General features: G+C 45.1%; 1 protein-coding gene across 1 annotated transcript in view; it reads left to right on the top strand.

Moving 5' to 3' along the window:
- LOC138566626 (proteasome subunit beta type-6-like) overlaps positions 1-17,318 on the top strand; it is a 51,020-nt gene extending 33,702 nt beyond the window's left edge. The window contains exons 2-6 of the mRNA XM_069644168.1: positions 10,205-10,272; positions 12,025-12,156; positions 14,460-14,589; positions 16,206-16,350; positions 17,071-17,318. Of these exons, the coding sequence (XP_069500269.1) occupies positions 10,205-10,272; positions 12,025-12,156; positions 14,460-14,589; positions 16,206-16,350; positions 17,071-17,198 (603 nt within the window). The 3' untranslated portion in view covers positions 17,199-17,318. The remainder of the gene's footprint in view (positions 1-10,204; positions 10,273-12,024; positions 12,157-14,459; positions 14,590-16,205; positions 16,351-17,070) is intronic.
- Positions 17,319-17,524: the final 206 nt, after the last annotated feature.

Genomic DNA, 17,524 nt, shown 5'->3' with positions numbered 1-17,524 from the left:
AGCTAGCTGCATTACCATCGCCAATGCCTTAATACTATCCAGACTCGACTACTGCAATGCCATGTATCTAGGAGCCAACAAATACATAACAGACAAGCGCCAAACTCTGCAAAATAACGCACTCAGGACAGCCCTTAACCTACCACACAAGGAACACATATCCAACAAAAGAAGAGCACACAAATGGCTCAAAATCTGCGACCGCATCTCACTCAAAACAGCATCACTCACCTTCAAATGCTTAAACAACGGTTTACCCCCCCCCACCCCCCAACCTGGCAACCAGAATAGTAAAAAGAACCTCCACCAGACCCACAAGGATGACCAACGCTTACTGCCTACAGGTACCCACATTCAGACAGAAAAAAAACAGGTAGTAGCAGCTTCCCTGTCATGGCAGCCCAACACTGGAATGCCCTCCCTCTCAACATCAGAACTGACCAATCCTATTAGTTTTAGGCGAAACACACTCACCTGGTTACGCTCCAACGATCCCATGACTGCAATGCCCCTGCACCTAGCCTACCTCACTGTATATAAACTGACCTGCTAAATGTACAATACTGTATGTATATTTGTATATATGCCTCCTTAACAGACCCTGTAAGTAATGTAATGCTCTGCTCACCATTCAACTGTTTCCTACCCTGTAACCAAGTCTTTATTTATACTTACTCCTCTGTTCTCTGTTGCGCCCTGTTATTTTGCGCGCTATATCAAATAAATAAACAGACCCTACCTCTTCAAGAAGAAGTTAGAGAGGTCGTTATGTGGTAGCAATTGGAACATTAGGGGGAGAAACCTTGGCCATAGCATCAGTGTACTCTCCGCCAGGGCTCGGAGAGGAGTTATTAAAAGACCTCGTTATCCCTTTGGCAAAACACCATCCTGACGATTTTAATGATGTTGTATGCAATAGTAGGGACCGCACTCACATTAGAGACCGCAACCTGACCGCCTCCACTAATCTGGCCAAATTTCTCTCAGCTCTGGGCCTCCGAGATTTGTGGTGACACCTTCACCCTGACACCAAGGCATACTCGTTCCACTCGGGTGCACATGGCTCCATGTCTAGATTGGATTACTTTCTCCTCCTGCACACCGACATATGCAGGGCGACTGCCGCGGCCATGCTCCCCCCCGTGGCATCTCAGATCACTCACCCCTGACAATGGTGTTGGGGATGCTAGGCAGTGCTCCTCCCAAGTCATGGAGATTGAACAGTTACTATCTGGGCTTCCCCGACTTTGTTGACCGGGCCACCGAAACAACGAATGAATACAATACCACCACAGTGGATGATCCCGTTATCATCTGGGAGGCATACAAAACCGTGCTAAGGGGGGAGATAATCTCCTGGACGGCAAACAAGAAGAGGGAACGGCTCCGGAACTAGCAGAAGCGAAATGAGTGACTGGGAGACCAAGTATGTTCTCGACCCATGCTCTGAGACCCTTGGATCCTTCAAGGGCGCTAGAGAAAGGCTTCGGAACATCGAACTAGACAACGCTAAACCGGCCCATCGGGAGTCCAGAGCGAGGGTCTATGAACATGGTGACAAGGCGGGGAAAATGTTGGCTTGGCTTGAAAGGAGAGCTGAAGGTCAGAGAAATTATAACTCCGCAAGGTGAGATGCCATGCAGACCGCGAAATAGCGAAGGCGTTTAGACTTCTATGCCGCGCTGTACGGCTCCCCGGTATCTCCATTGAATTCCTCTCTCCTTGAGGACATTGCACTGCCCCAGCTGTCGGAACAGCAAAAGGAGCAATTAGACGCGGCTCTGACCGAAACAGAGATGGCTGAGTTCATGGCCCAGTTACAGTCTGGGAAAACACCGGGCCCCAACGGATTCCCGGTTGAAACTTGGAAGAAACTGGGCGGGGAGAAACTAGCACCATACCTCCACGGGATGTTCCTCGGGAGGAAGGTACCCTCCCGCCAGACCTGCGCAAAGCCACGATCGTCGTCATTCCCAAGCCGGGCAAACCACCAGAGCAGTGCGCCTCTTATAGGCCCATCTCACTACTTAACACTGAAACCAAAATCCTTGCCCTAGCTAACCGGCTACAATCAGTCAATAGAGACAGTTTCTTTATGGCTCCGCCAAAGCGAGGAGTGGACTGGATTTAGATGGCCGGAGGGACATGAGGATAGGCGTCTCTTTATGCTGACGACCTTTTGATCTACCTGGGAGACCCGATACAAACCTGCCCCATAGTGACGCAGATGCTTGTTCGCTTCAGCGAATTTAGCGGGTTGAAAATTAACTGGAGCAAGTCAGTCCTCTTCCCGTTGAAAGGCGGTACACAAGCCATTCCCCAGGACTGCCCGTACAAAGTAGAATCAGCCGGATTCCGGTATCCGGGGATTTGGGTATCGGAGGACTTGACTCGTTACACATCCCATAATCTCCAACCAATCGTGGACCCTTTTAGAGACTATGTTCGCCACTGGAAACTCCTCCCGTTGACACTTATGGGAAGAGCATGATTACCCTGCCCAGATTTTTTTGTGTTAACAGAATGCCCCGCTTGAAATCCAAGACTCCGAATTCAACCGCCTCGACAATCTCCTTAGAGAACTCATATGGGGAGGAGGTCAACCCCGCATTGCATTAGCCACACTGCAGAGATCAATTTGGGAGGGAGGAATCGGCGTGCCCCGCCCCCGAGTATACTACTGGGCCTCGCAGCTAGCTGTGGTCAATGACCTACTGCACGGGGACCGGAAGCTACCACATATAGAGGCCGAAATAGCAGCCCTGCACGATACAGACCCACTTCACTTGCTCCATCAGCCCCTGGGACGACCCTCCCCACAAACCATGGCGGCGCATGTTGCCATGGTTTGGAGACGGGCACATGCTTTTGTAGGTTGGAAAGACAAGATCACTACTGCACAAACTCTGTGGTACAACAGCAACCTGAAAGAGCTGGGTAAACTTAAACCATGGTCCAAATGGGAGAAGGCCGGTATCGCCACGATCGGGGACGTCCTAGAGGGCGGGGGAAATTGCCTCATTCGACACTCTGCAACTAAAGTTCCAGATCCCAGCGACTGAACAATATCACTATACTCAGTTGGCCCACGCTCTACGAACACATATTCAGTCGAACTCTGCCATTCCCGAAAGCACACCCATAGAACGCAACATACTCCCGGCATACATCCCCACCAAATGCACCTCTATACTATATAACGCCATGGCCTCATTTGCCACCCCGGAACTCCCTCACCTTAAGTCCAAATGGGAGGCAGACGTGGGAGGCATAGACCCGGAGGTCTGGATCCAAGTCCTAATGCACCCCAGGCAAATTGCAATCTCTACCAGGCTCCACCTGGTGCAGATGAAAATCTTACATAGAATATATTACCCTAGAACCATAATATACAGATGGGTCAGGCCCAAAACCGCCTCCGATGTGGGACAGAATCTGGAACATTCGTACACATCCTTTGGGAATGCCCCCGAATCCAGACTTTCTGGGGTGAATTCTGTGGGGAGCTTTCCAAAGCACTAGGTTGAAGCATCGCACTAGACCCCAAAATGTTGTTGTTGGGTACGCCTGATGAAAATATTGCAAATAAATGGGAGGGACTGCTCCCGGCAACAGCTGCAGGACTGATGAAACGCAACATCGCACAGAAATGGGGAGCTCCAGACTCCCGACATTGGATCAGTGGGCAGACAACATGGACACTTGTGCAATGTTGGAACATAGACTCTACAAGGCACGGGATGACACACCAAAGCTTCCAAAATCTGGGGCAAGTGGGAGGAGCGCGACTCCAGGTAGCTTCTACCAGTAGGCGGAAACGTGCACTGGGAACACATGAAGCCGGCTAAAAAGGGGACTCGTCGGATTCTGACCATACTTAATTATTGATTTAACTTTCAAATGCGCAAGTTTTGTCTTTTGTTTATTTTTATGATCTTGTCTCTTGGCTTGTGAACTGTTTGTTGAAGAACTCAATAAAATATATTTAAAAAAAAAAGTTAGGAACTTCTGAACTCTCTGCATCAGACGCCTCGACCAGTGGAAGCAACACCGAAACTCAGGAAGATCTACCCAATTTGTCAGGAAGCCCCTGTCTGGGTTTTTTCCCTTTCTGATCGGATGGCTAGGGTGCACAGTGAGAAGGCGACTGCAGAGGGTTTTGTGCTCCCCTGTGGGATGCCACAGGGGACACTTGGTGTTTCTTTCTTCGCTGGTGACCATGCAGCTGATACTTTAACCATCAATACTGCCTATGACCTCATTCACAGATGGATGCTATACAACGGGATGTCTTTGAACAACTCTAAAATGGAGATCATGGTGCTAGGCACTAATCAAAACTTGGGTTAGATCTTGCATTCCAGTCTTTTAAGGTAGCAGACTGTTCTCTGAAATCTCTACCGAGGTTAAGATCCTGGGTGTCATCTTGGATCCGGAATTGAGTATGAAGGCTCCTGTTGGACACTTTTTTTGTTCCTCCTACTACCTGAGGTGCCTAGCCTTGATTCGTCCCTTCCTCAGCAAGAACAGATGTGCTACTATGGCTTGTTCCATTATTGGCTCTTGCGGCTCGTTCCGTTATTGGCTGTCGCTTGGACTATTGCTCCAGCCTCCTTCAAGGGAATCTGCTTCAGGTGGTCCAGAATAATGCAGTTCACATTGTCTGTCACATGCATAAAACTGACCATCTCCTTTGCCAGAAAATCCATGCACTAGCTGCCCATAGGGAAAATAATTATATTTCACACCGTGTGCGTGGGGCATTAACGTCTCTTTGGAAAAAGTCTGATTTATCATTCTTCATCACTAGGTGTGGCTTCCAACCAAGTGGGTGATGATCCAATGACTGTCTCTTGCTAAACCCTAAAGCTAAGCTCTCCTTAGTTCTGAAAGGGTGTTTCCCGATTGCAGCGGTTTGCCCCGGAAGGTCTTGAGCTTCCCTGAGGTTGTTTAAACTTTGACTAAAAAATCTTGTTTGAATTTTGCCCTTTCCATTTTTCTGATGCTCTGCCTGAAAACAAGTCTGATTTTTATCTTTAGTTGGTGTACGTCTGTCCGGGCTGCTATGCCCATGGGCCCTTGTCCCAGCAATGTGCTACAGGTCTTCAAAGTCACCTTGAGCCAGTGGTGGTCTATGAGCAAGGCGTGCGTCTAGAATGCCCACTTTCCTATTCTTGCCAGCCCTTTACAGTTGATATTTCTCTGAAGGTGGCACAGGAGCCGTAAGATTGTTTATTACGCCATACTGGCTATGCTCCCCACGAGAATTCCCGCCACCTTATATTATAAATAAAAATAAAGACAAATGTTTGCAGCTTACTATGAGTTGAGAAAAAAATCATATTAACTTTGTGGAAAGTGTAACTCACTAATGTGCACACAGTGAATTATTCTATCTAACGTCTATAACTATCAGACTGATTTGGACTCTACGGACCTAATTGTTGTGATATCGAAGACCGCTCCAAAACAGGCTTAAATATAAGAAGTCTCCCCTTATTGTCCTAATTTCTAACACTTGGAAAAGTCATCAAGGAAGCTTTAGTCTAGAAACCAGGTAAAACCTTTTAATCGCTGAAACGCCACCAGCCCCCAATTTAAAAACAAAAAATGGGAACAAAACATCCATGCCATATTATGGGGAAATAATGAAACTTAGACACAATTGACTGTCCAGACGGGTAGATGGACTTTAATCTACTGTGCCGAAGATCTTTGCCATGCAACCCATCTTTATTTTTCAGTGTTTGGCCGATGTAGGCTTTTGCGCCTGCCTAAGATTATGCAACAGTGGTCACGTGCCCATGAAAATGTATGAACTATTGAGTTAAGAATAATTTGCATAAACCGTCCACAAAATATCATGCCTGTGCCCTGCATTATTTAATTTTGTTTACAGCTCCACTCTTTAAGTTAGTGAGTTACAGGGGGATTCTTTTTATGAACTATGCTGATGACACTCGGTGCCTAATCCCTCCTGTCAGGTAATCATTCTGGGGACTGTTGAGGCGATCAACAAGTGTATTCCATAATCCAGACATGGATGATGGAGAATGGGTTGGCCTTGAATGACGGGAAAACCGAAGATTATGATGGTGGGCACAGTGGCACACCTGAAGAAGCTAGGGATTTCCGTGACATCTGCATAGCCAGATGTGGTGTTCCCACCCTGCAGAAGGTGAAGACCTTAGGCATGGTGATTGACCAAGAACTTAGCATAAAGGGTCATGTTAGCTTTCTGGTGTTGTCAACTTCCTACTACCCCAAACTGTTGGTGCAACTGAAGGCAATCGAGCAACAATCGCAAGGGCAATTATCGGAGCTAAATTAGATTATCTGCATTTCGGTGTTTGCTTCTGATTTGTGATATTGGCTCTTTTGTATTGTATGTCTTTGTTGGCATCATTATGCCTCCCCCCCTCGCTGTGGTGGCTTACAAATAAATCTAAATGAGTTTCGATTGGGGAAAATGTTGTCTGTCTCATAAATTCTACTTCTCGTTTGCATCTCCACAATCTAGGTTTCTTACATTCGATTGGACAGCAAGGACTCTCATAAAAATGCACAAAAGTATTGCCATCAAACATATGCTTAGGACAGTGAACTTACACATACGTAATAGACAAATGAACAAAAGTTCAACTTTCTGGTCAGACCGAATGACAATATTTCTCATTTGCACTCGAACAAATGCCAAGACCGCTTTGGCATCAGAACTGCAATTAGAGTATAATATGCTGCACTACTCTTTAACCAATCATCATTTGGCAATGCATCTGCATTGATAAAATGCTCAAACCTTTGTTACATTCATTGTGGGCCTGGGTCAGCTATGCTCATATATTCGAGGTTCTTTACTCTGGCTCTCCTAGCTGTGCATAATGAAATGATTTGGAGTGAACCAGATGCATAAATAAGCAATATGGCCTAAAGAAGGGAGGCATTATCGTTGAGGTAATGCCCCAGTACAGCAGTTAGAAGTCCGAGCGAAGCAAGAGCTTTAATGTGTTTCCCAAGGCATTAACTCACTGGTAAGGCCGCCCCTCAGGGGGTTATATTGCTATTAGTATGCTGTTATATTGCGTCTGGGTTACTAATGGTGTATTTTTTCTGAGTTGAGAAACGGCGTGTTAATGGTTTCTCAACTCAAACTTCAAAAAAAGGCTGCCATGGATCGTTGAGAAGGGAACTACAGGTGGTCCCTTCTCTGTCCATTGCGGTCATTCGGCAGTAGGGAGATGTGCCAGGAACACTGCTGTTCCCGGTGCTGGCGAATAAGAAGGAAACATAAGGTAAGTGGGGTGCTGGGCGGATGGAGATGCATGGGAGCACACTTACCTGATTGCCGGCGAGGGAACATGGCGGCCTCCCACTGCGGAGACGCTGAAAGGAACGTGTGGTAAAGACCCCGTTCTGAGCCTCCTCATTGGGTGGGAGGTTGCCAACCATGCCTCCCCCGCGCCCTGCTGGGTATTTAATTATACAGAACCACCATGAACCCTTAACATTCCTCAAGTCTTTGCATCACTTAATTCCTCTTGACACTAATGCTACCTCCAACTATGGTCCTCATAAATCCCCCCTCTTGTAGCAAATGTAGAGATGAGTGCACCCAATGCTGAGGGAGAAGCTTCCCAGACCTGGTCTAATTGAAATAAACCTCCGCTCTTAAGGTAAAGCCACACATGGCCTCCTGCTATACCGTGGCTTTTTTGTGCGCAAAAGGATGTATCTGAAATGGATAACTTTGCCATAAGCATGGCCATCTTTTATTGTTTTAGTAAGAAGCTTGTGACAATATTATAAAATGTGTTTCACACCCCCGCTGTGTTTTCTTAAGGTGTGATAGTAATACATGGCTTACCACATTCTTCGCTGTCAATACAATGGCAACAGTTGGAAAATGGTACTATTATCTGGGCATATGATGGCAGTGCCTGACAAATGGCTATCTACAAGCCAAAACTGTTCACTTTGTCAATTCTTGTCCTGAACAGGACATAAGACAGATTCATACATTATCACATCGACGTGCAAGACTGAATACATTTATTTTATTTATTGTGCGTTTGTAAGGCGCTTATACATACTGTGTTTCAAAGCGCACACAGGGCTACAGAGAGGGAACATGGGAATGAGAAGCAAATATAACAATGAACGATGGAGTTGAACCTACTAGGCCTGATGAGGGTGTGGGTGGGTACGTGCTAGCTGTACCAAGGGGAAGTTCTAGGTAGTAAGCAGCCGACTAGGTGAGAGTGGTCAGCTGCCAATAAATAAGTGCAGACCTGTGGTGGCATAGACCAGTGGATGCCAAGGCAAGTTCTGGGAGTGGACGGAGGCTGACGGCGATTGGGTGTGGCAGGCCAGGACCCGGGAGGAAACATAAGGGGCCTGGTCACAAATCTCAGCAACTGTGGAGTTTAGCAGAGGAAGGGGGAGGTAAAAAAGGAAGATCTTGAGGAGCTTCTGGAATTTAAAGAGATCCGGCTCAACAGGAAGGGGGAAGCTGTTCATCGATGGGAGGCTGCTGAGGAAAGAGATTGTCCACAACCGAGCTGTTCAATGAAGCGCTAGAGTTGGCACCGGAGGAATGTAAAGATCTGAAGGGAGAGTTTTTATTGAGATAAAGTTCTAGATAGCGTGGTCCCCGGCCCCAGACAGCTTGATGGCTGATGCAGAGGGATTTGAATTTGATCCTTGCAGCAACTGGGAGCCAGTGGGGAGATTATAAGGCTGCAGAGATGCAGTCCCTGGACTTGAGGCCAAGGATGAATTTTGCAGCTCTATTCTGGAGGATTGGTAGAGAAGAAGAGGGTAGAATAAGGAAACCGCTATTGGAGTAGTCTAGCCTAGAGACATTGAGCTTCTGGGGGAAATTGAGGAAAGGGAAAAATTCAGTTTGAGGAGGTGGAGTTGAAGTCCTTGATGTAGGGGGAGGAAGGAAAGAGGAGTACAATATGACTCCAAGGTTTCTGGCTTCAGATGAAGGAGTGGGAGAGCCCATAGAAGATGGCCAGAGTGGGGGGGAAGAAAGCAGGAGCAAAGCAAAGCAGAAGAAGGAGCCTGCATAGAAATGTGTATATGTGGGAACTTAGTGAGACATACGAATGAACTAATAGCAGAGTAAAAATCGGCTGGAGAGGCAAATGGTAGCAGGGGGAGGAAGCAAAGAGGAGCAGTAGTCCTGATTAGAATAAAAGTTAGAATAAACATCATAGGAGTATGAAAAGTAAGGACGGATGTTAACAATGGTAGAAATAGTTTGCAAGCTACTACTAGCTAGTATCATCGTTGTCGTCGCCGCGCAAGTGCGACCTTTGAGGCCTCAAAAATGTAACAACAAGATTGCGAGTAGAGGTGTAACGAAAGATTAAGTGGACTTGGCTCTTGTGGGAAGAGGCGAGGACAGGAATATGTAGAAGCACAGAGGGGAAAATACGACTTAAGTAATGTGTGGGAACGCATCCAACGTTTATGAGCGGAATGGCTGTCGGTAGCATGAAGATGACACCAGAAAGAAAGGAGCTGGAAAATGTATAAGTGAAAACCTAAACCATTGGAGACTATTATGTATGTCAGAAAAAGAGCTGATTATTTGGACTGTTTTCTTAAGTATAGTGTTACAGCTTGCAACGAGCCCAAAAGAATCTAAAGAGATGAACGTTTGTTGCAACAAGCGGAGTTCAGAAGATGGAGTAACCTGCAGCAGAACTGTTTGTCTAGTGAGAAGAGCGGGGAGGAGGAAGAGGGAAATCTTATCTGTAGAGGGGCGAAAGTAGACTAGGTGTTACAATAGCAAAGTTCTATATTTCTTGTTGTACTTGACGAATGAGCTTAGATATTGGAGACTCTGATTTGGAATTTAATTGGGGCGCAAAATTGGAATTCACCACTAGTCATTGGCTAATGATTGACTTGGAGTACAACATGGTGTGCTGTCTCAAGGTGTAGAATTAAGGTGGCAAGTGATAGGTTAAAAAAAAAAAAAAAAAAAACACATCTCTCTCCGTATGGCTGTCTAGTAGCTTAAAACATGGTGACCCCTGTTTTAATGACCTGTAATTTCATGGTGCGCCATAGATCTCGGTAGATATTACCCCTTCCCCTACGTTTCATTTCTTTAAGGACTATTGTAAGGAATGTATTTGCGTATTTATATATACACCTTGAAAACATGACATTACTCTGTCTTCCCTTTTAGACCACAATTATGGCTGTAGAATTTGATGGAGGAGTTGTCATCGGTGCAGACTCTCGGACCACAACCGGGTAAGGAGCTCAGAATTGTCTGTGACTGTATCATTGTGACTGTGTACTGCTATTCCACATTCTTGTAAAGCTGGTACTTGTATAGGTTGCATTCTGCATTGTGAGGAGTTCAGCAGTGCATTGTGAATTCTTTGGTCCATCCATAGTCCAGTCGTTCTGCATTGTGCAGAGTTCAGCAGTGCAATATTGAAGGAAGCTGTTGGTCACTTGTTAAATGGACTGTAAATGCATTTGCAGGAGAAGTTGTGCGTTTTTGGTCTCTGGTGATTATTGGGGACATTGTTTTAATTAAGTTGTACTTTATCTTGATTGCACATTTTGGGCTGCCCAACAAAATTTGTGTGAATCCATTCCTGGGGTGTAAGAAATGGATGTGCTGGGCTAGTTGGGAGCTTTAACTTTTACCCATGATGTTTGGTGTAGCAATGAGAAAAATGCTAGATGAGTGGAGTGGAGGGGTGCGGGTGGGGGGACCAGTTGGGCTAATCTGGGGAAGGGTGCCTGAGGGCAAGTGCTGGCAAAGGATGGTTGGGGGGGGGGACTTGTAGGGGGGTGGCCTAGTCCTTGTATGACTGTGAAGGGACCAGGCCCCAGTCTAATAGGAAGAGGAGGCTCGAGTTGAGGAGGGGCTGTTCCAGAGGGAGGAGGCAGCCGAAAAAAGGGTTCTACCTCCTATTCTCCGCTTGGAGAAGCATTTCACTTTCAGAGTTCCAGAAGCCTGAAGGACTGTGGCGGGGGCATTTGGGGAGGGAGAGCTGGATGTAAAGATGTCCCAGCCCCAGACAGCCTTGTGGATGATGCAACGGGTCTTGAATTTGATCCTTGCATTCACCGGGAGATAGTGGAGAGATTTTAGGGCTGGGGGAGATGCAGTACCTGGGCTTGAGGCCAAGGATAAATCTTGCAGTGCTATTCTGGATTAATTGAAGGCCGAGAACGGTGGAAAGGGGCAGGTTGAGTAAGAGGCTGTTGCAGTAGTCCAGCCTAGAGAGGACCAGGGCCCTGGTCACACTGGTCTTCTGGGGCAAGGTGAGAAAAGGGAGCATGCCCCTGCGGAGGTGCAACTGAAAATTGGACTTCTTGGCAAGGTCTGCGATTGGGGGATGAGGGGGAGGAGGGGAGGGGAGGGGAGGGGAGGGGAGAGGAGAGGAGATCATTGGTAGAGCATCACGATTGAATAGCAGTCGGGTACGAGGGAGAAGGAGGTGGAGGGCATCTTGAAAGCGAGTCGTCTGCTGTGTAACACTGGAAATGAGGGGCCATGTAGATGTTGAAGAGCCAAGGCGGTAGGATAGAGACCTGGGGGACGCCACAGGAAGTGCGAGGTTAGAGGAGGAAAAATTGGCCCATTTGCACTTGGGAATGTCTGTCACCAGCTGCCTTTGGGGGTGGTGAGGGTGTACTACATAGTGTTCTGCATATCCAGCCTCCCGGTGAAGTGCAACCTAGTATGCTTTAAGTGTCTTCTAGATGTCTCCTAAAGGTCCCCTGTATACGCTCCCAAACATGCATCGTTAATGACCCAGGTTTGTATGGCACTGGTTTGCCTGGGCAGACTCAAAAGTAGCTCCTTGTAGCTTTTGGTGTCCGAATAATTTGCCCCCTAGGCTACAAATCCAGAGCTAGTTGGATCCCAGTTTAACATTCCCTGCTGTATTCCTGCACAAGAATGTTTGTTGCAATCTGTCTTTTTAACCAATTTGTGTAAACCTCTTCATTATTGTAATGTCATGATTTTTTTATTTTAAACAGAGCCTACATTGCAAACCGAGTAACGGACAAACTGACACCAATTCATGATCGGATCTACTGCTGTCGCTCTGGATCTGCCGCAGACACTCAAGCCATTGCTGATGCAGTTACTTACCAACTTGGATTCCACAGGTGAACTGCAGCAGAGCACCCTGCAGCTCATACCTATTTATCTGGAAAGTCTGCGTCCCGTGGCTTTCCCCAGGCAGGGAATGACTGGCACAAAAGCAAAATGACAGAGCAGGGCTTCAAAAATACATTGGGGCCAAAATAACTGCAAAAAGGCACATTAGGCTACTAATGCAGTACAATTGGCTGCACATAGCGCGTGACATAATCTAAATTACAGTAGCCGCCATCCTAGTAAAAAAACCTATGTAGGATTATAAAATCACCCTCTTGAGAAATTTGGGGTGCCTGCTAAAAGGCTCTCCTGTCCTAGGAGCCATATGGGCTACCATAGGACCATGTACTAAAACATGGTTGTGTTGGTAGTAGGAGTTCCTCGCACCACAAGACCAGTCGGGTATTGAAACGGAAGCAGGGGACCTCGGGTTGCATAAAAGAGTACAACCGCCTCCCCCTCCTTCCCAACATCTTGTTTGGAAATTATTTTCTTACCAATTACCATATTGTTGGGAGAGAAAGTAGCCTGCCTTTGGTCCACATCAACAAAGTAAGACGAAGGGGGTTTGGGGTTAGATTGAAACTTGGCACCACGTTTTGTTGCAATGTTATGAATTGCTGTATATAGTACATGAAACTCATTTGCATTTCTAGAATGCATTGTCCCTTTTTTATTCAAGGCTATAATCTTTGCTACAAAGGTGACCTAAACATGCCTGTATTTTATATGATCAGTAGTATATAAAGCAAGTGTGGAAGAAAAATAATGGTAATTGGTGGCAGGCTTATTGTGGACACTATAGAGGACCTACAGGAATACCTCCATGTTGTGCGTGTAATATTTTTATCGCAGATAAAGTTTGTTCTTCGCCGCAATACCCTAAATGTTCTCTTCCAATGGGTGCTTGGATTGCTGGAGTGAATAGATGGAGTAAGATCTCATTCAGACTTAAAAGGTTATATTTCTGCCCGTCCATACTTCTTGGCATCATCGGGATTTACAATTTGTTTAAACCCTGCTGCTTGAGGGAGTCATTACGAACTTTGTGTCTGTTATGATACACATGCTTTGGTCACAGGGACTACAGTAAAAAGCAACTCCTTGCAAAGTGACCTAGACCAGACGAAATGGCCAATGGAACTAAAAGAAGAATGGTTATAGATTGAACACTGGGCGCAGCTTTCACCCTAGATGAAGCCCAGCCCACAATGAGGAAACCTACATTTCTGGTGCTGTGTGCAATGCCTCACTTGAGCAAGGAATACTAGGAGTCACCTTCAATTCGGACAGTGAGACAATTTATCTTTGATATGTCCTTTGAAATGGGGATTCTCCCTCGCCCATCTCTCCAGAGAGTTTAAACTTCATCTGGAGCACGAAACATGATTCCAGACAATCTGGTGGTGTATTTTTTGTATTCGTTTTATTTTTCTCCAATAGTGATTTTGGATGTACAAGACATCTTTACACAAGATATGCACATACAAAAACGGTATACATCTAATTATTTAACATTTGGTTCCATTTCATCATCAAAATACCCTAATATAAAATGAAAGCATTTTGCTAAAATAAACGGTACCCATTGTACAAAAAACCTAATATCTGAGTCTCCCAATTCCCGCATGATTTAATAATTTGAGAATAGCAATTAAGGAAGTCACTTCGCCACTTGAAGCCTATGAAATAAATTCTGAGATCTTAATATACAGTATAAGGCCCCAACAACATTGCTCATGCCTTCTGAAGAGCCCCACAATCCGATTATAATGTGCTCCATTTGCAGCAACCCCCTCCATCCTACACTTACCACGGGTAATCCTCTTGACCTCGGTAGAAAATATATTAACCATCAGTGTGATATGTGTAAAATGATGTTTTTAATTGGCTTCTCCACACTATCCTAACGTACATGTGCAACTGTGGAGTCCGGTGAAAGTGATTAATGATTCTTGGACAAATGTTGAAATTGTAACGTAAAGAAGGCAAAGGAAACATGAGCATTCACTGGGTTTTTTTCTTTTCTCCCCCATAATGAAAGATTACATTATTGTTACGGTGTAAGGGAGCAGTCAAAATGCAACATCATATTAATGTCATTAAGACGCCAGGTACCGAGCACACTTACAAATAAAAATGGATCTTCTATGCACTTGCCACTAACATGTTCACCTATATGCCCTAAATTATCCAGTCCTTTCGCTGAGTGTTGGTCATTGCGAAGATAACCTGTTGCTTTAATGAGCTGCAGAGGATGTTTCTCTAATGTTTAGTGGTGTGATCTATGTCCTGTTCTTTTACTGGTTAGCATTGAGCTGGACGAGCCTCCACTGGTGAAGACGGCTGCCAACCTTTTCAAGGAGATGTGCTACAAGTACCGTGAAGATCTTATGGCCGGCATTATCGTAGCAGGCTGGGACTCCAGGAAAGGCGGCCAGGTAAGAGCAGCAGGCACTCCTCAATGCTGAACGAATGTCATGTACGATCTGTTTTTAGGGTTATAGATTACAATGGCAACTATGATTTGGATCCTCGATGGGAAGAACCATGTTCACTGGGGCCCCTGAAGGAAGATATTAATTTCTGTATTTTAAGCCTCGTAGTCTGTGGAGTTCAGCTGTAACCTTTGTCTTTACACAATTGTTTGTGTATTTTACCTTAATGTGTTTAGCTCCTTCCTGCCCCCTTTCCGCAGTCCTGCTAAATGTGCCAGAAGATTGCACCACAGACTGTTTCTCCCTTGCCTCAAGCTGTGACTTGAGGTCTAGACCCTTGTGCCTGTGGTTGGGGAAATGCACTGAAATGCCTTTGTAAACTGGCTCGGCAGTTCTACATTGTCCATTTCGCTGATTCTACCTAGTGTCCACACTTATCTTTATGTAGTATGTTTCATTGTTGCCAAATGCTACAAAAACAACGGAATGATTTGTAGTTGAGGGAGAGAGCCCGGTTAGATCTCTAATCTCCAGGTTTGAGTCCGCAGTATAGCGGTTTGCACACATCTCAGCACCACTTCTGGTTTTATAAGCGTGGATATTTATGTTGTAATCCTTATTGCCTATTCTTGCTCCCCATTGCATCTTTCTTTACACCATAACCATTAATAAAAGGACTGTATGGTTGAAACATACTTATTTATGCTGGCCATGCTTGTTAAGGTGGTATTGATACATATCGGATTTCTTAAGTCCGCGTTAATTCAGCCTCAAAATGAAGTCTTTTGCATGCTTGTAAGCATATGTCTGAATCGCGTGTCCATCCCTGACGAGGAATTGACACCAGCTGAGTGATCATTTGCAAATTAAATATAGTAGCAAAGTAGATGGTTGCAGTTTCTTTTACTTTTCACCAGGTTTGCTCCTCTGGTTTTCCTGTCCCAAGAATAGTATTAGTAATACTAGTAGTAAAAGCACCACTTAGTCGTGGTAGTCCAACTAGTGCATATAAAGAGGTGGCAAGTGACTTTTTGTTACAGCTGGGTAGTAGCATGCACATTACTAACAGTTATGATTGTGTGGATTACAAACACTATTACAAATACCATTGCAATATCATACGTCCTAGTTTTATAGTACTACCATTTTAAAACGGCACTGTGCTTTACAATAATGATGGCGTTGTAGATGCGATTACTACTGTGATTAGCTGTGCAGGTATATTAGCTATGTTTACACCAAAAAGTTATAGAATGCAACAGTTTCTTTACATATTGAATTCTTTACATATATGCCAATACAATGGATCTCAAACTTTACGCCCATCTCAGCGGGCACTTCCTGGTCAGCAATTGACAGAAGCTTATCCAAGAAATGCTTGCAGCTGTGCTAAAATAAGATTGCTGAAAACATTGGATAATGGTAGGGGGAAGAAAAACAATCCTGACCTTTCCGTTTGTAGCCTAGCTGGTAAAAGTCTGCAATTCTTAAGTAGTTTACACAGCTTAGAAAAGTGATAAGCTAATCCTACTTTTGAACTCTTGTCTCCTAACGAGCCACTGCAGTTAGGCCATACATTGGTGTGCAATGCTAATGGCTGTTGTCTTGTCTGATCACAGGTGTACAGTGTTCCCATGGGCGGGATGATGGTTCGTCAGCCTTTCTCCATTGGGGGTTCCGGAAGCTCCTACATATATGGATTTGTGGATTCCTTTTACAAGAAGGGAATGACCAAAGAAGAGTGTTTGACATTTACTGGGAACGGTGAGTAGATGTTCATGCTTCACCTCAAAGCTGTGCCATTCTGACCATGTTCTTGACATCCGCATGTTCCCTAACCTTTCCAAACTGCATGTTATATCCGATCAAGTTGTAAAGCATGTACAGTAAAACCAGGGTGAGTGGCCTTAACATTTTTAGGTTGAACTAGTAAGGCAAGACTAGAGTACCACAGTACTGTTCTGTTCATTAATTGGGGGGAAGAATTGGTTTCTTGCTATAGGAGACAGACAGCCTTGGAAGACTTGTGCAGGACTGCCAGGAGCAAAAACTGGTACCCTACACTTGCGTCCGTTCTGCTTGTGCTGTTGGGCACCTGAAGAATACAGACTAAGAGCAAGCTTTCCCCTTGGCCTTTACATCTGGATTAGTGAGGGTACACAGATGGAAGCACGTATGACATTAGTGGTTTAACACTGGTCACTCCTGAGCAGAAATGCAAAGAGCTTACTTGTGTATAGAGTTCCTAGGAAGCCCAACTTGAGCAATTGACCTCCTAGCAGCCCCACTGGTAATTTTCAACCTAGTCATGTTAAGATAATCTTAGACCTTCTCTTTGGTCATCAAAAAAATAAATTGTAATGGCTTCTAGACGATCGGTTGGTCAACAAAAAAAATATCTATTGTAATGGCTTCTTTGGACATTGACGAAAGATGGGAATAGAAATAAAGACTTTAATTTCCAGTATTTAAACTTTCTTTCAGCTGTTGCTTTGGCTATGGAACGTGATGGCTCCAGTGGTGGTGTGATCCGATTGGCTGCAATTACGGAAGCAGGAGTCGAGCGGAAGGTCATCCTTGGCAATGAGCTGCCACGCTTTAATGTTGATTGAGAGCTGGTCTCCTCTACTTATTATTCATGGCTCTTCTGGCGCAGCAGGACCATCTGCATCCACCTTTCCAATTCCCTGTTTTGTTACTTAGGTTTACTGAAATAAATACATTTGACACAACCATCTGTTGAAGGATCACTTGCACTTTCTTGCAGTAACAATGCTGTTAGTTTTTAATTCTTGGAAACCTGCTACATTAGTGTTAGTTGGGACCTTTGCCATATTGTATGAGCCTGATTGCCTCTTTTATTTTCCCATTTAATACTCGCATTTGTTTTTCGCAGTATCCTACACCATGCTTGCTCCGTCATTAAATCTTGCACAGC

This window comes from Ambystoma mexicanum, chromosome 1p (assembly GCF_040938575.1).
Source record: "Ambystoma mexicanum isolate Mex_15411 chromosome 1p, UKY_AmexF1_1, whole genome shotgun sequence".
Classification (NCBI taxonomy): domain Eukaryota; kingdom Metazoa; phylum Chordata; class Amphibia; order Caudata; family Ambystomatidae; genus Ambystoma; species Ambystoma mexicanum.
The sequence above is the reverse complement of the archived record's forward strand: the minus strand, read 5'-3'. Positions and strand labels throughout refer to the sequence as shown.